Genomic DNA, 24,999 nt, shown 5'->3' on the forward strand with positions numbered 1-24,999 from the left:
TAGCGAATCAAAAATGTCGATACTTCCGTTAAGGAATAAAGAGGATCGTTCGGGTAACGAGAATAAAGAAATCGAGGTAGAAAGAACTTATCTCGATCGAATCAAATCGAATTAGAAAATGCTCCACGGGCATTCGCTCTTCTACTTTCTTTTATCGGTAAACCTCAAAGCCGTAAAGGTATCAGGCTATCCCACGTTTTTCCCGAGAGAGAAAACTTCCGTCTCCCGACAGTTGATTAAAAGTCCACGTAAAATGCCGCGAATCGCGGCGACTGATTGTGCTTTAATACGGTGACACGCGATGCACACGCCGTGATGGACATCACCGCGCCGCGATGGTGGTGGTGGTGGTGGTGGCGGCGGCGGCGGCATGTGCAGCACATTTTTCGAGACAAAGAGACGACAGAGGGGTAGAAAAGGCGGTGTGGGGGTTGGGCGGGGCAAGGGATGAATTATTCGTTGTCTCTTGCACTCTGCACCCTCGGACACTGACGCCACGTTAGCCTGTCTACCGTGCCCGACCCTCTGCCGCTGACAGTGTCATCCATAATGTCCGCAGCGAGCGCGAGTGACATTTGCACCCCGGCGCGCTTTCCGCGAAAGAATTTTACGTGTGCCTTTCCGGGGATACTTTTTACGGTACGAGCCGGGCAGTGCAAAAGTACACGTTAACCCTTTCGCGCGAAGATAACGAGAGTAAGTAGGGAGTTGGAAACAGAGAGATCGCAAAAAGACAGTCTGCGGATTAAATACGCCCGACTGACAACGACGAGTCTGAATCTCCACGGTCCTTGTCTCGATTGTTGTCTCACTACTCGAGAGACGCGCGCAAGAAGAGCAAAAGAAGAAAATTAAAGTTCATTCCGAGCGATGTTGTTACAAGTCGTCGGAGCGAACGACGAGAGCAGCGATTATGTACGTAGCTTTTTCCGATATCCCCTGCCTCTTTCACCCCCTTATTATGGAAACTTTCGCAGCTATACTGGCCGATATATCCCAAAGTCGATATTTTCCTACGTCGTATAAAATATCGCCGACGCAGATTTCGACGAAAATACAGCTTCGCCGTACGCGCATGGGTATGCGCGTTCACCGAATATCTCAGTACGGCGGCGGCGGCGGCGCTAATTAATTGGCTCGTAAATTAACGCGGTAACAATACGCGGACGCGGGGCTCCCTGTGCCGCAGCCACCGCCGAATCACGGAATTACCGGCACGCGTTGCGAACGTAAGAATATGCGTGATGTATGCGGTATGCCGGCCGCCCTCTCGGTCTCTATTGCCGCGAGTACAACGCGCCATCCCCCGGCCTCGGCGCGCGCCCTTTGCGTTTCGTTCCCTTCGCTGCGTATTCTCTCACGCATCTTTGCGTGGATTTTAACGCTGCCGACCGAGGGTGCGCTCGCTTTGTGCGATACGACAAGCTCGACGCCGAAGCTCGCGCTTTATCGATGACAGGCTGGCTCTTGAAGCAACGTAAAACGCATCTCGGAAGAAGGAAAGAGATAGAGAGAGGAAAAAAAAATCGTAAATCTGTGTATATGATTTCTTCGCGATTTTGTAAAAAATACGCGAGATTAGCTCGATATTTTTAACGTGGCGAGCGTCACACACAGAAGCTATATCGTATCGCATAAAAGCAGGTCGCGAAGGGTCACAAATTGAGTGCACCTGTTGCAACAACGCGGCAACTTATGTACATGCCTCGTAGGTACTTCACACGGCCGTCAAGCAGTGGAGGAGAGTATTCACTTTTATTGCGCCATCGCGCTCCAAGAATGGTCCAGAATTTTGCGATCTCTTATAAAAAATTACGTTGAGCGTCGATGATATATGTACTTGCTTCCGGCGCGCGCAACTACACACACGCGAGTGTGTTGCGCAGTCGAGATTGTGAGAAACATATTGATTGCTTCTACGCTCTAATAATATAGAAATAAAATGTTTTCCACTTCTCAAACTTTTCACGATAAAGTTGAAAATGTTCTCATACACACACACACACACACACACACACACACACACACACACAAGTTTATGAATTTCTTAAAGTTTTTTAAAATTTAATGAGTTGAAACTGATTTTACCAATTATTTTTGTAATTACAATATTTTTTGCAAACTGCTGGTAATTTGGTTGCTCAGTTATTTTACCTAATAAAATATTATTTTTATAAAATTTTTAACAACAGTTTTTCAATATTTAATTAGAGAAGTTTGTTCCTTTATTTATGGTTTATACACATTTACGGTTTATACGTGGAAATGGCATACCATTAAAGTACCAAAATAAAATTGCGATATCGACAAAAATTAAATTAAATTAAAGAGAAGGTGGATTTTGCTTTCACATTCCTCACTTTTGCGAGAGGTTCGAGGGTTTTGAAAATTTTTATTGAAACGCAATGATCAGCGTACCGGAAGTGGTGGAAGAGATCGATCATGCAACAATAATATTCAGTCGAGACAAGAAAGTATAGCGAAGTGGAGTAGCCCATGGAATATCCGGCGTATCGTATTTCCGCGCATCGATCCGTTCTCTCCCCATCGTTCATCGACACCGACATTGTTCCGACCTGTGGTTTTTTGTCGCGCTGATCGTTAAGTGCGTAACAGCCATCGCGCAACAGATAAGCCTTTTAACACTTCACGGGACTCGGTACTCTCTACTATAATGCCGCGTGCACGCGCGATTCGTCGTCGCCGCGTTGTGTGTTATTGAGTGGAAGACTGATAACGGCGGCAGAGAAGCCGCCCTCGACGTAACATCGCGACTGCAACGACGAAATGCAACCGCGATAACAGCGTAATCGAGAACATAGCGGACATAGCGCGGGAATGTTATTGACATGATCGACGTTGCGTGAGAGGCAACGCGGCCGAAGAGCGAAGGGAAGCGAGATGAATTTTCTCGACGATACATTTCTCGCTTGCAATTTTATCCCGACGTTTTGATCCCTACGACAATTCTGTACACAAGTTGCGGCATTGTCGCAAAAACCATCGAGCTCGTCTGTGGTTAAGATCTTCAGGCTTTTCGTTCGATCCCTTGTGCGATGAATGAAAACGATGAACACGAGTGCGAGTTGGAGAGACATGATTTCTTTTAAATTAAATCAGTGAAGATTTCATTGACAAATTGAGAATCGGTATCTCATTTGTTTTCAATGGAAATACAATCGCTGTAGCTTTAAAAGTTTTCTATATTTTAAATTGATATTTTTTACAGTATTATTTAAATTCAAAACTGCACGTGATATTCTCTTAAACTTTTCAACCTGTTTACATTTAGTATTTTATATCGATTGACATAATAATTTATTACTCTTTCCAATGAGATTGCACTGTAAAATTTCACTGTACATATTTGCAAAATATAACTTTTAAAAATTCTTTACAATTTGGATCAATATTTTGTTTATCTTTATACTATTGAATAAAACTGTTCAAATTTAATTTGTTTTTCATTCATATTTTTTACTCTTAAACTCTCTGTTTATTCCTAACAGTTATAGTATCAATGATTTGACGGTCTATTACTAATTCCTTTTGAACAGATTTCTGAATGCGGTGTTATACTAATACACTGTATTCTTTGTACTCTTTGCTTTGCTTTTCAACAGTAATACATTATTTTCGTTGAATCCGTTGTCTATCTATACGACTTTTGTTTTATCGTGTACTACACTGCCTATATAATAACAAGCATATAATAATAAAGCATTGTGTAACATAATTAAATAAGATTACCCACACGCGAAGAATAGTGTGTTAAATTGCGCGCTTTTTACTTTACGTTATCATTTACATCATTAAAAATTATATATTTTATTCATGGCGCTTTACTTCAAATCAGATTTTGATTTTTTTAAATCTTAGCCTACGCATTGGAGATTGAGGATTGCGAATTGCGAATTGCAGATTAGAATTTGATCAGTCTGATAATTTTAATTTTAATCCGTTTCATTCTGCTTGATTAAATTTCAGTCTCCGATTCGCAATCTTTACTCTTCAATGCGTAGTTTAATACAGATTTTAGACATTGCCCTCGGTCAAACTTTCATATTAGACGATATTTATTTTTTTACAAATAAGAAGAAAAATGTTGATAGCGCCGATCGCCGGTGATCACCAGGGTGTCATCGAAAATTCAGATGTTGATTACGGATGGCCACCGTGGCAATCAATATGTTAACAGAGCAATCGTCGCGTATAGATGCCATAATCCCCGAAGAAACGCAGTCGTTCGCGCACGTATATCGCGGCAATCGAGGCGTTGATGCGTCCCGCGTGTGCTCTTATTTACACGATGATCGCGCGGTCGTTTTTGCGTGCCAAGCCATCAGTCGGTCCTCGCATTAAGATCCACGTGTTGGCAAGGCTACACGTTCTCGCTTATCGCGTTTTTTTTTTCTGCTTTACGCAAGTCCGATTCGCATTCCTCTCATCGGTAACAAACGAGCCGATGTGGCGAAGCCGCGTACGCCGCAGCAAGTTGGCAGTTGAACGTAGGCAGCGCACAAATCGATGCTCGCGCATTGATTTATTAACGCGATACGCCGCGTCATACGGTAACGTCACACTCGCTCGGTATTGCGATACACTGGCTACACACCTGGTAATAAACGCAAAAGTTGAAACAACTTTTTCCCCCATTCACCTTTCTCTCGAGTCTATTTCTTGATCTCGACTGCCTCCCTTCCGAGTCTAATTTATCTACTCCCTTGGCAATCTTTATCTCGAATCTTGACACATTTATTTTTAATATTCTATTACGATCGATCGCGAGGATAATTAAGGAAGCACAGATATATAGTATCTGTGATTCGTCGCAAAGTTCATCGAACTAGTCGCTAATTCGATTGTTTCATCAATAGAATGACAATTAGCAATTCAAGGCTAACAATATAGCCAGGCTCAATGGTAATTTGAAAGGCAATTTGAAAAGCGGAAAACTGACAGTTATGCGCGTAATGGCATCGCGTGTAGAAAATTCGAGCGCGACGTTGCGAGACAGAGTGAATAAGAAACTCGAGTTCCCCGAGAGAACGTTGTTACCGAATAAAGGGTTAAGTAGTTGTGGCGTCTGGGGCGCGTCATCAACGCAGCAGCCACAGGGAGACTCGACTCGCGGCTGTATCGGCTTGCGGCCGGGCCCATTAGCGTGACGCGATGCATCGTCTACATAAATACCCACCGACGCTGCGGCCGGTACCACCGGTTGCCACTTTGCGGCAACGCGAGCGAGCGAGCGAGCGAGCGCGCGAGAGACGAGTGAACAGACGCAACGCGAGCGAGCACCGGGCGCAAGCGCTCTGACGTAACGTTATATCACTCTCGAGGCTTTATACATACTCTCTATCGAGAGGAGGTCTCCCTCCTACCCCAAGCGCGGCTCCATGTGGCGCCTGAGCAGCGCCGGTGGGGATAGAGCTCTCTCCTCTTCTGTGCGAGACACCCTCGGCGGCGACGATGTCAAACTCAGTCGCGAGCCGAGTATCGTGTCGCTCGTGCGTGTGTCGTATCGTATCGTGTCGCGCGTATTCCGTCGCGCGTCATCGCCGCTGCGCCGCGTCGCGCCGCGCCGCGCCGCGTCTCTCCGCGTCGTTGTTGCATCTCGCGCGCGCGATACGATAAAGACAAAGGGCCGCGTTATCTCGCGCGGCGCGCGGCGTCTCTCGCCCGCGAGAGAAAGGAAGATAGACAGACCGAGCGCACGTCAGACGAGGTTCGTCTCTTTACGATTCTTTACGGTTCTTACCCCCTTTCCCCCCCCCCTCTCTCTCTCTCTCTCTCTCTCTCTCTCTCTCTCTCTCTCTCTCTCTCTCTCTGCCATCTCTCGCGATCGAATGGGGCGGAAAAAGTAGTCGAGTGAATAAAATAGCGCGCCGCTTTGCCGTCAACTTGCGCCGATAACGTTCTCTTTCGCGGATCCTTGATACCGCGATTTTCTCATGCGCAATGTTCCACGGTGTTTCACCGCCGGCGGTGGTTCGCGAGTATTCCGGAGTTTCGCGAAATAGTCCGATATCGGAGCGATTCAAACCGCAAGCCGCGACGAAGGATTCTCACGAAACTCGATTCTCTCTGTCTCTCTCTCTCTCTCTCTCGGTCTCCTCTTCAACCGGGGAGTATCGGGAGGGCTATCGGAAGATTTGGTATACGTGCGTGAGCCAAAATCGATAATCCGTGGGGCAGACACACGAAACGTTCTGGCAGACGCGGCGTGGCGCGCTGCGACGCCACGCCACGAGTCGCGACACTGTGAGTTGTACGTATAATTATACGTTTAACCCTTACAATTTCTCTCCGATGAGAATTTTCATATCGAGGATGCCAAGAATGTAGGACGCCACCGGCGTATATTTATGTGTTTGTTTGCTTGTTTTTCAGACTTTAAATAAAGATTATATTACCTTGCTTTAAATCAGGATTATTACCTCTCGCTTTATATTTCGCGATTGTAATTAATACATCGAAATGCGAAATCAATTTCTGTTTCGCATTTAGATTGATCGACTATTAGATTCATATAATTAATCGACTGTTTAGACTAATTAGTTTGAAATAATGTAAATATCAATTATTTACTGCGTACGTAATTAATTTTATGTAAATTCTGTAATGTGCAAAGAACTCGTATGTACAAATTGAATTCAGAATTTAAGGGTTAAACGCGTGTGTCTTATTAGCGCGTTTGCCTTTCGGTTACTGCAAAATTGCGGAATATAATTTACAGCACTCGTTACTTGTGAAAAGATACGGAAATTAATTTCCCGTGTCAGACGTAGCATCCAACGCTATTCAAATTCTGATTTCGCTGCGATGTGCTAAGTCGTTCTCTCTTTTTTTTTTTTTTTGTTGGTTGCATCGTTGCAGACAGCCACGTGTCCTCGATCGATATAGGTTAACGAAGTTCGCACGTGCAACGATTATGTAGATCGTTAATCCGGTGACGACGAGCTAGAAAGTGACGCAAGCGGAAATATAAAACTGAGGGGCGGGGGAGGGAGGGTGGATGTGCGGAAGGGGGAGGGAGGACGCAACGTAAAGAAAGGGATGAAATGAGAGATAGAGATAAAAGGAAAGCGTGTGATTTCCCAGGAATGTATACAACGATCGCGGATACCGGTCCACATAACTGAGGGAGAAGCATGCGGCGTGTACAGCGCACACAGAGAGTTCGTAACCCCGGATGCAATCCCGATTGTGCTGATGCATCCCGGCGCTCCGAGAATCGCCACCGATCGCGTTGTCCTAACATCGTGTCTCTCATGTAGGTACATAATATAAGTACACAATACACACTCTGTACTATGCGCGCGCATATGGATTTTCGAGAAGAGAGATTTAAGTTTGCATCTTTGTTCAAACGTGCCGCCTCGCATGTACATGATAACGAGGCATTTTGCGAATAAAGCAAACGCGCATACTCGTGTAAAGAGCAATAGAATTTTATTCGAAAGCTGAAACGCGTATTTGTGCGACGAGCAAGCTGGAGAGAGAGAGAGAGAGAGAAATTCAAATATTTTTGAGCTACCGAGCGCATCGAAGGCGGAGAAGGCGGATGCGTTATTCCGTTTTTGATTAAGAGGATTGTGTCGTCTTATTGAGTCAAGACACGTCTCACTGAATCGGTACACAGAGCGGCGAAATCGCGAGGTACACGAAGACGGGATGATAGTTATTTCGAATCCGATCGGTGGTGCTTTGCCCGCCGAAGCGGCGAAACAGACTGGACCAGATGTTGTCTAAATCCGTACCATCACGCCGACATGAGCCTTTCTCCTCGCCTCCCTGTTCTCCTTTACGTCTCGGTACGACTGTGCAGAGCCATTTTCCATCCTTACTACCACTAGCTGTCACCGTCGAGACTAAGATCCGAAGATTCCTTATCTTTCTGTCCAAACTAAGGTGTAGAACTCGGCGGATGGTTGAAAACTTTCCACTTTTCACATTCCAAGATCCGAGCGAGTATGGGAAAAGAAAGAGACAAGAGGAAACAATTGTTATGGACGAGTTTCGCGATTACCTGCCGTAACATTTTTGCATTTAATTATTTAGTACATGGGAAGTAATATGGAAGTTTCAGGCGCGATCGATTGGGCACGGCGCATGTCGACGGTGAAGGGACAACAGCCATCGCGAATTCGGATGGATTTATCGCGCTCCATCCCGTTGCTCGCTCGCTGCATTCGCGCGCGTGCGGCGACGACGGACGGCGCGTGTATTTCTGGCGGAACGTCAAGTGGGATAAGAAGAGAATTTCTCTAAGCATTTGAGAGGTACATGGGCGGCCGGCTCGCAAAGGTCGAGTTTCGACGTTTCGAGGGACTTGAAACGCGAAACGCACACGTCGTTTACACGTTCTAAATTCCTATAACGTTTTTCCTAGGGAAAAGAAAAGAAAACGCGTACACGGAATCGCGATTACGGCTGTCGACGCCGACTGACATGTATATGCGAACGTCGTTATTCTTGTCTAAGGGATTAATGCGATCTAAACACGTCGAACCCTTTCCGTTCCTCGCGTTTCAGCGTCGTCGGTCGGCCGAACCGAGAGGATCATTCAGTTTGATGGACTGGAAAGCTTTCCTTTCAAGAGTTGTGCAATTTTATTTATTTACTTATTTAATGACGCGAAAGTCCGAGATATGATGTTTACTCGCTGTCAACCGTGCGTAAATTTGCTTTCTTACGTGCAAACTTTCGTTCGCTGTTCCATTTACTCAAAATCGTTTCGTTTAAAATCTCTCGATCTTCTCTCGTTATCTTTCGTTAAAAGACATATCTTGTAAAAGGTGACACAAAGGGAAACGAAAGACTCCGCGATTTCGTTTCTTAAAGATATTTACATGTGAATGCGCCGAAAGCAATCTCGCGACGTCAACCCCTTTGCTGACGCAAATGCCGATTTCGGTTGCGTTGCTGGTTTCACAGTTGCCGTTTCGGTATTACCGCGGCGCGCACGCTATAAAAGCGTACGAATCGAATGTCCAAGTTTACGGTTCGTTATACGGAACGACAAATCACTTCAGGCATCGTTGTTGATAGGCGAAACGATTACGTTGAAATCCTGTAATAAATCGCTGGCCCGACGCGACAGCGAAACCGCATTTATTTCTCATATCGCTGCGTGCGATTAAATGTGTTTGTCTTCGCAGTTGTCATACACGGAAATACGAGTTATGGAAATTTCTATGTATCTTCTTAGTCTACTTTACAAGATATTTATGGGCGTTTGCCATATTTCATTGATTATTAATTTAATTATTATATTTTTTCTTTGGCATAAAATTGCGTTTCAGTACACTGAGAAAAAGTTGTCAACTTGACTAAATTTTTCAACTTGTTAAAATTTTTTTAGTTTAAGCATTTATATATTTAATTTAAATGTATAAGGACTTAAAAATTTAATCGAGTTGAAAAATTTAATCAAATTGACAATTCTTTCTGTGTGCTTGATTAAAAAATTTAAAAACAAAATGTTAAAAATTATTATTAGAATATTTCGCCTGATCATCGAAGGTGTCAATGTTTGTTTATTCTGTATAATCTTTGTTGCTATGTTGCATATTCCTAATTTTTGGCACAATCTACACGCTCTGAAAATGCTTTGGACTGGAATTTCACTCTAAAAAAGAAAATTTCCTCTTTCAAGACTAAGAAAGTGAAAAATCCTTTTTTAAGACTGGCTGAATTTTCACTTTTTTTAGATTCCACTCCAAAGAATTTAGAGAGCACGAATTTGTCAATAGCCGACGAAGAACATTCCCGATCATTGCATCGTGCTAAAATAAAACATCTCCCACGTCATAATTATACGTTTTTACGTCTTTCGCTAAACGCTTACCGTAGTAACACCCGGTGGTTGGTTTCTTGCAGTTTTCAATGACGCGCGCGATGGAAGTAGTTGTCGGTTCGAGGACAAAAGCGATGCAAGAGACAGAGAGAGAGAAAGAGAGAGAGCCGGTGTCTCTCGCGGCTGCAGGTGGATTCTCGAGTGAAAAAGTAGAAACATGGTGGGGAGAAAAAAAAGAGCGAGCGGGAGTGAAACAGTCTTCGACTGCGTAGCTTTCTCATTATCACGATTATTCCGCAATGAGTACCGACAATGGCCGACATAATGATTTTTTTCGTCGCGGCTTGAAAGAAGAAGAGTTCCTTCCACCTCCCTCCGCGCATTCTTTCTTCCTCCTCCCGCCTTGACCCCTCCGCCTCATTCGGCTCGTCCGGTCACATCTCTCTGTCGTAATTGAACGTAACTGAAACGAGGTTACGGAGTGTCAATATTACATCATTGTTTCCTACCTTGGGACGGAGTTTCGTTGCCATCTCGTCTTGACATCGAGCACAAAGGTCCGCGAATCGATGAAGTTGTAACGAGGTTTTAAATAACCGGTCGCGCAAGTTCGTATTTTTTGTTATTTTTATTTTTGCAGATAAACTAATATGGAAAGTATCGTTGGCGGAGCAACTTTTTTTTTTTTTTTAAATCTGTCGAAATTAGGCACGCGGGTGCACCGGTCGAGAGGCCTGGCGCACATTCAAGAGTTTCCAGTTGGACCTGGCATTGAGTATCCAGACTTGTGCCAATTTTTTTCTCCAGCGACTCGTCGTTCCTTGCGGTCGCAGATTTACGATACTTCACGACGATAAATCCGTTCCAATTTCTTTATGCCGCTGAAACGAGAGCTCGAGAAACATATTCATAAATGGAGAACTTGATCCGAGCATGAATCGCGAGAATATATCGAGAGACCATTATCCGGAAGGCATTCCGATAGAAGCGAGACGCGAATACGATCGATAGCCCGTGTCGTTCGCGATCATGTGCAAAATGTCGTTCGTTTAATAATTATTAGCTGCGCTTGGGCTAAGAGCTGCTATTCGATGCATGATGTAGGTTGTCGAGACCGGAAAATTTATGGCGACGTTGTCAGCCTTGCCAATTTCTTATTTATCTCTATTTACGCTTCTACCCCCGTGTAAGCGAGCTATAACATTTCATAAGTTCAGTCTTTATTACCGCGGGCAATTACTTTGCGAGCTCCGCTTCGTGTTTCATGCTACGCCTTTCCTTCGAAAGTAACGTCTAACGTTTGTCAAATTTATCGTTCTGTCGAATTCGTTACGAGGCCGATTAATTTCGCGAGCTCTACAAGAGAATCGGCTGTCTGTGAAAAAAGTCTATCGATGCTTGGAATCTATAGAGTTCACGGGAGAGTATCCGGGTCTTACCAACGCATATATATACATCGCGTTACTCGCGCGTTAATTACTAACGAGACAATTAGAGGAGGCGATCCTCTGTTGGCAGTTGCTCTTCGAAGCTCTTTTCTTCGTCATTTATTTAAGCGTTCGTTAAAGCGTTTTAATCGCTCACCTTTAACAGACTTCGGTCTAGCTAAGGGACCGCGCCGGATTAAAGACCTCGCAGACTGCCGCTACTTCATCGTCCGGTCTCTTTCACGTCGAGCCACGTCCGTTTCGTTACAGTGGCGAACGATGTCGCGAAGACGACAGGTGGGACTCGGCAGAACGTGGCCGGCCAAGGAGACTAACCCAATTTGCGGAGATAAAATGGTAGGCGAAAGTGCGCACACCCGGGAAATCCATTAAAGTTCCTGCGGCTTTTCACATTTTCTAAAATTAAGTATTACACGTGATTCCCGCGGTCCTTTGGTTAGCCTCGAAATTCGCGCTCTTACTCGTCTACGTCCCTTATCTCAAAATTTATTCGCAAATAATTATCAAATTCTCTGCGAATGCATATATGTATATTTAGATGCAGTTTTATCTCTTCTGGTCTCTCAAATTGGAATATTACAAAAGATTTTTTAGATCTATCACAAAAAGCGAAAAAAAGAAGTCATTTTAGTCAAATTAGTATTGTTTAATTGAAATAATTAATTTGAGACATTCTATTTCTAAAGCAGCCTCTCTGGACGCTCAATATTATTATATATAATATTCGTCTAGAAAATGTAAAGCAAACTCGATATAGCCTCCAGACGATCAATATTATTGTGCAGTATTTAATAAAAGATATTTATATTTATTTTGAAATTGGTTCCGATTAAAATTTTTGTGTACAATTTTTTACATAATCGAGTATTAATTTAACATGAGGTGAGTGTGTTATTTTAATATTTTCTGTTAAAAAAATGTTAATATTTAATATTTCTTAATATAAAAATTACATAATGTAACATATTTTTATAAATGAATAAATAACGTGAAAATAATGCAGTTTTAAAACTGCACAAATTCTAAAATAAATATACATGTTCAACATATTATAAATGTTAATTTTACCGATGAAATTTTACCGATGTTTCCAGTATTTATTTCCAAATTTTGTAGGAGTGTTATATTTTTGTATTAATTTCTTTTACATAAAATGTGTGTTACTTTCTAATATGTACACCTCGTATTAAATTAGCACAAGAATTGAGTGAACCATTTGCGACATGCGATGTGTGTTGAATTTTCCAATCGTGTGTGCAATAATATTGAGCATCGAGGTGCTGCTCGAATAACGTTAATTCACAAAAATTAACTATATGTGTGTTTATTATTCGAGTTACCGTTAAAGTTGGAAAATTTGAATCTAAATCACAAGAGATAAATATATTAGAGAAACGATGGGAGAAGGGAAGAGAACGGGGGGGAAGCATGGGCGAGAGAGTGTGTCTCTCCAACCACGAGCGACGTTTAATCGGGCCGAGCGGTACGTGGACCATGACCAACGAGAAACCGTGCCCATTCTGGTTCGCCCACGTGACGATGACGACGACGACGACGACGACGACGACGACGACGACCACGACGATTTCTGGCACGATATCCGATCGTACCGAACGTTTGTCGTTGACTTTCGCGACGCCGATGATGGATCGCGCCGCCGCGGGACTACAGCCGCAGTCGCACTCCATTCGTTCAAACAACACAGAGATTAAATCCAAATATACTCGCCACGCCAATTTGGAGCAATGAGCGATCTATCCAAGTTCTCCGCAAGGTCCGCGAACGTCGATCCCCGTCGATGGATGACGATGGAAATGCCACATGATGGAAGTGACCACCGGGAACTTTGGTGACGCGTGCGAGCGCATCTGAGCGTCTTCATGATGCATCGATGAATATTTCATAAAAATCATACGATAGAGATCTCGCAGTTATGCGAAATAAAATTTATTTCATTGTCCGTTCGATAACACATATCGCGAGTGTGTTTTGCGTTTCAGAGAAAAGAAAAACCGTTGCGATGTAATCGTAAAATGGATTCTAACGACGGTCGTTATTTATAGTTATTGAGAACGTGCGCGGGATTTTTTGAAAGATATTTACGATTGAACGTATAACTTTACACGCAGCTATAAAAGCGCGTATATACGCACGAGCGTAACTTCATTCGTCTTCTACATTTCCATCGTTTTAATATTTTAGTTACAAGTTTTTTTTTTACTACGAGCTACAAATTATTACGAGGCGAAATAATAAATCCAACGATAAATGAGCCGTAAATTTTATTTGTGGTTTATAAATCTTGGAAGCCGACCCGAGACCGAAGCGAGACCGTGCCATGCTGTTTCTTATCGTTTCGCTGTGTTTTCTCGGACCGTCCGTATACTATTGAACTTCGGTTCGAAAAGTTGCCGAAACGCGCGAGACACGCGATACGAGATTACGAGAGAAAGAAACGGGCGCGTCGTCTGTATCCTGGCACGGATTCGATCGCGTTCGTTCGCTCGCACGCTTTATTGCCGCGGCACACTGCATAAAATGCCTTCGCCGCGCCGTGCCGCGCCACGCCGCGCGGCGTGCAAATGGCAAAAGAGGATTTACGACTTCCTAGTTCAGACCAGATAGAGAAAGTAGACGCGATTCGCGCCGTGCCGGCCGGCGAGCCGCGTACCGTCTTCCGTTTATAGTCGAGAGAACGATCTACTGTGTAATGACTATTCCATCTTGACGACTGTATACGTCTGCGGCGCATCGTGTCTTCTCGCCGCATCGATCACAACTGCGAGCAGCTAGAAAATCACGCTATTTTCGAAACCATCATTTTTATTCCTGTGTTGATCGCCGCCGCCGCCGCGTTTAATTAGCGCAGAAATATTTACGCCGCGAGCGAAAAAATCGGTGCTGATTTATCGACGCGATTAAACGTAGCAGGATGCCAGGTTTGAAAGCGACGCGATTAAATTTGACGGATCTTCGATTTTTCGAGATGAACAGACCGTGGGTGGGCATTTTCATTATTCACGGCGCACCGGCTGCATTAATTATAACACTTGGATTTTGTCGATGTTGATTAGCCCGTCCGGGACTATATGTTTCGCGCATGTATACGTTCGCTATTCAATTTCGCCAGTTAACAAAGTTTGCGTCGCAGAACTTTGACGGGTTTGCGCGAGTAGCGCGAGTAGCGCCCCCCTCCCTCTCCATTCTCTTCCGCAAGTTGATAAACAAGGGATAATTATGCGGATAGAGAAATAATATTGGTGGGAAGCGCTAGATTTCCGTGCGAAAAAGCGACAGGTGCCTTTCGAACGATTTCACCTCGCTGCCGTCTTTGTCCCCGCAATTTGCGGACAAGAAATTTCGAGTAGCTGCTTTCGAGAGAAGCGCGCGACGGATGTACGGACTTGTTTCCTTCGTTCTCGTTGCCAATTATCTTTGAAACGCCGCCGTTGAAAATATTTCAACGGACTTTGGCGCGGTACTGCGAGCCGCTCTTTCCCGTCAGGCATTTTGCAGAGATAATAGCGTTTGTCTCTCGCTCGCTGTCATTCGCGAGCCGGCGAAATCGTGCCCCTTATCACCGCCGTACGAGCGAACAAACAATGGCGGCGGACAATGGCAGCGCTCGATCGACGACAATGGATTTTGTCGTGTTCTCTAATCCGCGCCAGGACACGCATCGTCCGCTTCGACAATGCGTTTTCTCCACGCTCGACTAATTAGCGATAATTTACTTTCTCGTTCTTTGACATGGCGCACGATGATGCGTGCCAGGAGTTTACCAATCTTTTTTTTTTGTCGGTCCAAGCCAAAGAAAATTTAGCCTTTGAGTTTCTTCGAGCCGAACCGCTTGAAAATTATTCAAGTGCTCTTAAATTATAAATGCAACTGATAATTTCATCTTTGTATACATTTATTCGAATCTTTCGTTGCAATTTGACGTTTCCGCGTCTCGCCCCACGCGATGTACGCGTACACGAGAAACGATGTGTACGATAGTCTCTGCTAATCCTCCTAATCGAGAGTTAACCCTTGCTCCAGGAAATCAGCCCGGAAAGCCTCGACGAGATTTCCGTGCGCTAGGGATGATCCCCTCGTTATTATACGGAAAGGGTGGAATAGAGGGTCGAATAATTCCGCTATTACCGGCATCGAGATCTACGGTGTGTCAAGAATCGTTCGACCGCGCTTGTCTTACGATTGTTGCGAGTCGGAAATACGTCAAACAATGAGACGTATATACGTCCCGTATACCGTAGTTCGTCGGGATTTACACGTGTAACGAGCGAGCCACCCCGTGCTCTTCCGTGGATGGTTAAAAACCAGCGCGCCAAAGAGAGGGCAGAGAGAAGGATGGAAGAACGGGAGGGAAAAGACAGTAAAGTGAGAGTAAAGGAGTCCGGGAGAATGGGAATCCATTAACGAGTGCCGTTTTCATACCTCTTCTCGTACAGTCGCCCCCTCGCCCCCCGACTCTCTCGCCACTCGCCCTCAGCCGGGGCTGTATATCCTTCTCACTCCCTTTCTCCATCTTGTGTTGCTTGAAAGAGCATTCACCAGCACAATAGATCGTTCATTACCGATACCAAGACCCGAAAAGCGGGGAGATAGTAATGCGAGAAAAGGGGTGGTCGGCCGCGGTGAAAGTATCTAAGTGTGCGCGTGCGGGACTTAATCCGTGTGTATATAGATGTATATTTCGCGTAAACACAGCCGTACGGCATTAGGCACGTATAGGGGAACGTGTGGGTGCAAAAAGAGGCGGTTGATACTTTTAAGGAAGATGGCCGGATCTCCATATTTTCTGAGAACAGTTTTGCGGATCACAATCACGATGAAATCGCGTCCAATAGTGAAGTCCAAGTCTCTCTTCGCTTTTAACCGTTTCACTCAGTCATTTATAATCAGCGCACATACATATATTTATTTGATATATGTATACTATGTGTATTAGTTTCTTTACATTTTATGTTCATAAGAGATTAAGTGTTATCTAAAAATTAATAGTTATATGAGCTTCATATATTTTATTTCAATACACTTGAACATAAAATATGTCAAAAAATATTCATATTATGATACTCTAATGCTATTATAGTTAATATCGAGAGAAATCAGTCAACGTAGGAAAATGTACACGGTTATGTTTAAAAAAATATATAATAATATAATCGTTACAAATTGAAGAAAAAAATTTTTTCTATTGGATTTTATTTAAAAATATAATGGAAAAATCTTGTTATGTACTTTCTTTTTATATCTTTTATTATTGGCGATTATTTCAAACGTCACTTATTTAAAGACATTATATGTCATATAATGTCTGCTCATTTGCTGCAACAACATAACTCCAAAAGCAAAGTTTTCCAATTTGTATGTTTCAAGTCGATAAAATTTTTTTAATATTATTTTTAAATTGAAGACTTTTCAGTCATACCAATATTGTTCTCAGGTCATTATTTTAATGCAATTTTTATACATTTCAGTGACGCGTTAGGACTGTGAAGAGGATTAAGAAGTGACGGAACCAGCGGACATTAGTCGCGACCATCGATGGCGGCCGCGAGTTTTCCTCCAAACTTCTCGAACGTCGGTGTACTAGAGAATTGGTAAGTGTATTTTTGATTATTAAAAATTTGCCTCTCTACGAAAAGTGAAAAGCTGAGGTCTTATTTCACATCGTTACAAATTAAGTCAAGTTCCAAATTAGCTATTTTATTATATATCTTTGTAAAACTAATTTTTTAACAATATTCAGAGCTTCATGCTTGTCCATACCTGTGCTAAGACTTATTAATAACATAGTAATCAATTGTGGCGAATGGTAATAAATAATTAGCGAAAATCCGAGAACAAATTATTGTATTGGTGATTTTCGGATCAATTTTCTATTTAAATTCTCTTGGACTATTTAGCGTTTAATAGAACAAGCGCTTACTGCGATTGATAAATTTATATCAGACTAATGAACTTGTCTATTATCTCAGGCTTGTAAATTATTGCTCACTCGGCGATATTAACTTTAGAAGTATATCTATTTATATTCGCGATGAATATAATGCAGCCTTATCAAGGATACAATAACTGATCTTAATGCATGAGAACTCAGCTTTAATCGCAACTAGATTAGGCTTATGCTATGTCTGCATGTCGGTAATGCGTAATGATGTCTTCCTGTCTCCAGCTATTTTACGGTTATTGTATATCGATATCATTGTATAATATATTATGCACGATACACGTTATAAAAATATACATTCTCATCTATGATGAAATTTCGATAATATCGACATTTGTTCAACCAGCTTAAGGAAATTATTTGCACTTTCCGTCATTGAATATTCTTTCATCATTGAATACAGTTAATAAATCATTGCAAAATTCAGCAAAGTTTATATTTTTAATATATAATATTTATCGAAAATAAGAACTCTCTAAAATATTGTCCAAAATGGGATATCATTAATTACCGTATGCTGCATTATTCAATGTCTTATATTGTAAATGTTTTGACTGCTTAATTACGAATTAAAATTCGGCTAAAACGAACTCTACTCGATCGCGGAATCAAATTCTGTCACCTATTATACGGTCTTCGAGCGAGTTAAATCCCAAAAATTCTCTCTCGTTTTTCATTAATTTTGTCTTAATCTTAATCAAGGTGTCCGTTTCGCGCACGTTAGTTGCAAATCATTCCGCATACCCGAGCGAGTCGAGATCCGGCGCGATATTCGGACGTCGCTGGGCACAATAAAGTGGTTTAGACAATGCAGCATTGTTGTATACACGTTTCGAGATATCTTGCGCGGAAGGTCGTCCGTATTATCGTCCAGCCGTCATGAACGGAATGGGACGGTTGCAGCCAGCGACGAAAAGACGGCGCGATGAAAAGTAGGTTTCTTCTATTTTCCAGTTTTGATTAAAGTTCCTTTAGAAGGAACGAGCATAACGATTCTTCATGCGCGCGCGTATTCATATACGAGTTTGTACACACGGAACATACGTAGCAGATGAAAACTCATGCGCCACGCACGCTTTTCGTATCCCTTTTTCCTTGACATTTCCGTCATGTGCCCGCGGTTCTCTAGCTAAAAGGGGAACAGCGAGCTCCGTATATTTGCGATTAGGTCTTTCTCCTGGCGCACCCTTTGTTCCTGACCTGCGAACCTTACTCGCCGAAGATCGAACAAGGAGAATAGTAATCAAAAAGACCTTTGTAGCACAGAATAGTAACAACACGAATGTTTTCTTACGAACACATTGGCACGACCCGTGTCAATGTGTTGATTCCGCTCGCGAGATAAATTACTATGTCACTGCTTATTGTCTACCACACAAAGAGAACTGTTTTTGCTAAAAATTTAACTAATTAGAAATTTGAAGATAATTTTATTGGACTTTTGGCGATCGAATAATACTCATTCTTTCTGATCAAATTTGAACCCGGACTTTCCCGCACAGAGAGCATACATGTAATCTCTTTGCGCCCACGATCGCCTGCTTCTCGTTTAATCAGACAATTTACAAAACTTTTACAAAACCGTTCTTTCCACGCGAGACCGTAAACGCGAAGCGCTAATATAACACGTCACGTTACACTTCGTACAAATGCAATTCCCGAAATAGTTGAGAAGTCGCGCGTGGTTTAATCGTACGTGAATTTGTAATATCCGGTTATGCGAGCATAAATGTATATACAGAATGTTCCTCTGACTTGAGCATATCTAGAATATCTTTTATTTTTAATGACACGGAAAAAATTTTTAAAGGAAAAAATTCTTTCAAAGAGACAAATATTATAAGTAAAAATATTATGATGAGCAAAAGTTATATAATTCTATTTTAAAAATAACGACGAGACTCTGAAATCTCAAGAAATATGATCTCCGAGAGAAATTTTTCGCTTATATTTGGAACAATCTCTTTCTTTAACATTTTTTCGTGTCATTAAAAACAACAGAGATATTCCAGAAATGTTTCACTTCTAGTGAAAACACTCTGTATAAAACGCGAGACACTTAAACGATATTTGTAACCGTATGTGTGCGACGAACCGCTTCGTAACGCTTTTCATTATAGCGATTAAATGCCGCATCGATCCCTCGAATGTCGATTAGCAGCATTAGCGCGGAGAAGGATTATATCGTTCATCGCGACTGATTCGCGTCGAATTCAGCCAGACCGGCAATCTCTCTCGTTAAAAGAATTTAATAATCGATAGACTCTCTACAACGTAATGAGTAACATGTAATATTTATCATTCAAAGTTGAGTAATGCAACGCGAATGTGCTGTTTTAATTATTCGTGAGATTCTTTCTCAGATATCTGGAAGACTGAAGGATGTATAATATGGGTCATATCTCAAAATATTACGAAAAATATAAAAATTTTATAGAACATTCTTGTATTTCGTTTGACTATCCGTGTAAAATTTGAGCATAATTCACTTATTTAGAAGTTATTTAATTTTTTGTTTACTCCTGATTCTTGTGTAAAATCACGTTTTGAAAATTTGATGAGGAAGTAGTATTACCAATTAAATCAAAATTTTTACATATACTAATAAAACTCTGATAAATATTCATGCAATAATTCATTTAGATTCACTCACTCGTTTAAAAGTTATATATTTAAAACTGCAGCAAAATATAGTAATTTTTGCTGCAAAAATCATTACATAAATTAAATTTTTCATTGTTCTCTTCTTTGCAGTTAATTTCGTGGCAAAAACTCGGGCGTTTGATTGGGGAAAAAAAAATAAACCTAGAGAAGCCTTCAGTTAAAATTTTGATAACTTTGACTTTTAACTCGTATTGTACGGCCAATACATCGTTAAAAAATACTTTCCATTTTTTAAACGTTCCCGAAACGTTATTTTTTTCCTTAAAAATTTGGATCTGTTGCACGACATTTTCCACACAGCTCTGCAATGCAATTTGGAGTCACGTTGACTCGCCGTGTTTTAAAACACGACGTCTCGTTCGTGAACATTCCTCAAGCTTCAGGCATTAGTCTATTTGCGGATGGTGTTTTTGCAACAGCGAGTGCATCCGCGCGTTGGCATATTTGGCATTTCGGCGCTTTCTCGTTACGCGCGTACGTAGGTAACGAGAGGATGTTAAATGACGAACGACGCGGCGCGATTCATTCTCATTGTACTTTGTTGCAAGAGGGAGAACGCCGCGCGCCGCTCGTATTTTCGGACGGTCCATTGAGAAAGGAGGCAGTCGCTGCTCTCGCGCTGTGTTGACAGCCGCGTGTTGACGCGCGGGGGGTTCCTTTGCACGGTTGACGCGACTTAGAGGCGCGTGTGTGAGGCCGACGCGAAGCGAAACGACGGGCAGGTGCTAAGTCGCCCACGCGGCGTATATTGGTCGACGAGATAGAGTGGGTGGCGTCCACAATTAGCTGACGTTAGCGTGCGCGTACGTCATAAATTGATATTACGCCAGTGGCGGACGTGTCGCGCGGTACTCGCGTCGTCGGCGACAAACCGTTTGGATTTTTGCTGGCGGCGCGTGGAATTAATTTGCGCGACGGCGCGGCGGCGGAAATAGAGATTGAAACGGACCCGCCGGCGCGGCCGAGATTTTCCAGCAGGAGACGGCGACGTCAGCCGACCCTGCACTCGTTCGCTCGTCGTTGCTCGTCGAGAACAGCCGAGAACGCCCGCGCCGTGTCGGCAGAAACTTCTAAATGAGTTTGAATATTTGATAAATTCGGAAAACATCGCGTCGCGCTATTTTGCACGTCCGCTTTTATTCAGATCTATTACCAGCGAGCCGAGGTATCGGCGAAAAACGAACGGATATTTCTCGCAGTTATTTTCTACCTTTTTCCTCATTCGGTATGTTATTTCTTTCGCGCGCTTCTGCTTTTGTTTAATTTTATCTAGGGACGATTGACGCAAGCGTGTCATTTGTAAAGCAGCCATTCAGACTTACACTTCCGCTTTCCGTGCCACGAGAGACTTGCACAGCCATGAATATTTACGTAAAAATTTCGAATTCCCGAAGCAGATATTCCGAAATGTATTCTTTTTTTAACGCGCGCGCGCGCAGCGAAGCCTCAATCGTATCCAATGGACTTAATATCAGATAAAACCTTCCATCTTCCGATCGATTTCCATTCCATTGGAGCTTAAGATTTTCGTCAGGAATTCTATTAGCGGTATTAACTCTCACGCGGATATGATTTGCACATTGCGCTACCGTTATCCTGAATTTTACACAAGCTAATGCGCTCGCTGGTAATACCTCAAAGGCAAATCCGGGACAAGAAATCTCGATAGCCAAATGGAGTACGATCAAAGTACTTTCCGCATCGACTTTAAAAAGAATTATCGTTGTAAAAGTAAAAATCACGTCATGATTAATTAATCGGGTGGCTCGAGAAAAAGGCAGTTGCGCAATGCCAACATCGCACGCGTATCTAACGATGCGATGCGTTTATAGAACAAAACTGCAAAATTAAAACTTATTACATGGATGAACGTATTTTAACTCGTCACATTAAATAAAAAAATTATTTTCTACACGCACAGAAAAATGCTGTAAATTACTTGATTTAAGGAAATATTACTTTCAAATATTTCCTACGTTCATATATCTGCAAATATCTAGCACAAATTCATCTTAGCAGAGATTGATTCGAATTATATTCTGAGAATCCTAATAATTTAATTACAATACTTCAATTAAGAATATATAACTTAATATTAAGTTAAAACAAAAAACAATTTAATTTATTTTATATTATTCTGACTTCGTGATAAAATTTTTAATAATATTTCCTGGAAAAAGATAAATTTTTGAACGATAGTGAATTTTTAATATTTGTGATGAATATCTTTTAAGAATGTTATTCAAGCAAATATTCTCTATTAAAGATAACCGCTTAAAGGAAGTACTTAAAAAATGTAAAATAAATAGACTTTTTTTAGCAGTACAATTGATATTTTTCTATTTGTGTCACGTGAAAAATAGAATAATGTTAAGTATTGCAAAAAGAGAGACCGAGTTCTCTGTGCAACAGTTATCGCGGCTGCGTCTGCGTCTGCGTCTGCGACTGCGGACAAATTGCGCGAAATCACTTTTTTATTGCGTAATCCGTGCGCGAGGGACAATCCTCGAAACCATCTTAGTGGCTCGGTAGAGGGTGTATCACCTCTCGTATCGCGCGCTCTCATTCTACCGGCGGGAAAACCGCAGCGATGGCCCTACATACCGCACAGCAGGGTAGTATAAACGAGTTTTCGGTGGAAGTGGCTCGACCCACGAGTTTCCGGTGTCGCAGAATTGCCTTGGCCGGTAACACGCCTTTGCCACGGTACACCGCACGGCCGCAATCTGTTCTACATTATCCTCATGTCTAAAATCGCTACCGATAAACGCTGCCGCGCAATCTCGACATTTTATTTCAAACTGTCCCGCTAGGATATAATCGTACCATTGACATTCTATCGAATTTGTAACTGTCTAGTTAAGAGATGTAACGCATTATCGACATTATGTTGGTTCGACTAGAAATGTGGCATTTCACAGTTACTCACAGCTCGACGAGACTTGATATTATAATAGATTTATCTTTAGATTACTCGTTCATATTTATAATATTTCGTTAAAGCTTTCGATATATGCAAGAATTGTTTATTAATTAATTCTTCATGACCGTTGCTAAGGAAATTAAAAATATATTAGACAGTCTTAAAGACAGTAATAGTCCCGATTTTAGACATGACTGCTATCTGGCATCTCTAATATAATGTTTTTACGTGAAAAGACATCGCGAAATATTATCCAATTTAATAAAAATATCAAACTTCTCTTTCGTACCTTGCGTCGTAAGAATACCACGAAAATACCAGAATATCCACTCCGATTCCTTTTGACCTCCCAGATCGATATGATATCAGGCTTGACAAGCGAAACAGAAAGTCCGTGTTACGGCAAGCTTTTGGTAACGATTTCAGCGGGTGATATCGCTGCCAGGATATCAAAAACCGATGCGGCCGCGATACACGCGACTATATATACTAATAATCCTTTGCGGATTGCACATTTTCCTTTAGGTTATTTCTTTGACGCGCTATATTATTAAGAATTGTATAATAAGGAAACTAAGTATAAAGATCTTGAAGTAAAACATTTTAACTGACAAGACTGTCATCTCAAACTATTTTTAGCAAAGTTCTTTTAAAACAGAAAATAATTTTAGTTAATAAAATTACTGTCATTTTTATTTGTTTTTTTTTCTCACTTAAACTATTTGTCCATTAAACTGTTGTTTGAAGAACGTAGTACAATAAACTAGATCATATATAATCATCAATAATAAATTCATTGGCCCAGAAATTCCTGTTTTTTAAATTTAGATCATGTCTTACATTATTTCTGAGAGTGACTAATTATTCCAAATATATCTTTAGAATCCTCCTTTTATTCAGTTTTCTGCGACATCAATATCAATTATTAATTATTAATAAATACTCTCGAAATACACTCTTGGGAAACGGCATATTATAAAATGCATTCCGTTTATTAAATACGTGAATCGTATGGCACAATAATTGTTTCTTTTACATATAATACAGTTTTCTGCGATATCGATATTAATTATTAATTCTTTACAAATACTCCTGAGATATATTCTTGGAACAGGATATATTATAAAATGTATTTCATTTATACATGAATCATTGGCACAATAATTATTTGTTTCTTTTACACATGTTTGTTACCACATGTTTGTTTGTTTTACACAAGCAAAGTACGATAGATAGTTGTCTCTAAGGGGAAACTCGTCACGGCGCGGCGTGTACCAGCTGGCACGCCAGGCACAAGGCGGGTTGTACTACTTGCGAGAGAATCTCCTCTGTTACACATCCGCTCACACGATGCTCCTTTTTTCTTCTCTCTCGTTATTGAAAATCCATTATTATGCGCTTCACTTCCTCATCTAACTCTCTGAGGTGAGGAAGTATGAAAAATGTATCAATCTCTCTGTAAATCTGTACATCCCACGATGCCCTATATGAAAATTTTTAAGTAAAATTTAATACCGACATTTCCCCTTTATGTATCACCTATCGAGGCTACATGATTTTAATTGATTTAACGATGTATGCGTCTAACCGATGTCGAGTAATTTAGTCTGATTACATCGCGAGAAGTTATAGATCATTATCGTGCCGTTTAAATCTGTGCACGGAAAGAACACATTTGTTAAAATATCTACAAATTTATTGGATGAGTCTGAAAATAATTTTGTTGAACTCTCAGAATAATTACGTATGTAGAACATTTAAAATGGTTATTAGAGTATTAAAACTTTTTACAGCATTCATCATCTTGAGCAATGTACGTTATAATTTTGATGGTCCAAAATAAAAAATTATTTTTGAAGCTTTTCAGACATTTCAACAAAATCGTTTTTATGTGAAAAAATTTTATAAAAGCTAAAATCAACTCTAATTTAAATCAAAATGATATAACGCTAGCTTTTAGAAATCGCCCCGTTTGTGTAATTTTATTAACAATGACTGCTTTAAAAAAACAAAAGAATAAAGAGAAAAAATATCGTACAAAATAATTTCACGAATGTAGGTCGCCGAGTTATCGTTATTTGTCTACGAGTTGTTACTTGTAGACACTCGTTAAATTATGACAATAACGGATGTTGAATTTTGGAAAATAATCACTTTGCGAAGAATGCGCGAAACATTTCGCATTATTGTCGAGAAGTAAAAG

General features: G+C 41.4%; 1 protein-coding gene across 9 annotated transcripts in view; it reads left to right on the forward strand.

Moving 5' to 3' along the window:
- LOC105193823 (RNA-binding protein Musashi homolog 2) overlaps positions 1–24,999 on the forward strand; it is a 115,126-nt gene that overhangs the window by 25,195 nt on the left and 64,932 nt on the right. For 3 of the 9 annotated variants that reach the window (XM_039458902.1, XM_039458897.1, XM_039458896.1), the window contains one exon: positions 16,737–16,859. Coding sequence is in view for 8 of the 9 variants with exons in the window: in XM_039458897.1 (XP_039314831.1) it covers positions 16,804–16,859 (56 nt within the window). In the remaining variant the exon portion in view is untranslated. Of the gene's footprint in view, positions 1–432; positions 916–3,446; positions 5,729–5,785; positions 6,272–7,104; positions 7,277–9,463; positions 11,587–16,736; positions 16,860–24,999 lie in introns of those variants that run through there. The other 6 variants (XM_039458893.1, XM_039458895.1, XM_039458894.1 and 3 more) reach the window with 6 other exon arrangements.

Source organism: Solenopsis invicta, chromosome 16, assembly GCF_016802725.1.
Source record: "Solenopsis invicta isolate M01_SB chromosome 16, UNIL_Sinv_3.0, whole genome shotgun sequence".
In the NCBI taxonomy this organism is placed as follows: Eukaryota; Metazoa; Arthropoda; class Insecta; order Hymenoptera; family Formicidae; genus Solenopsis; species Solenopsis invicta.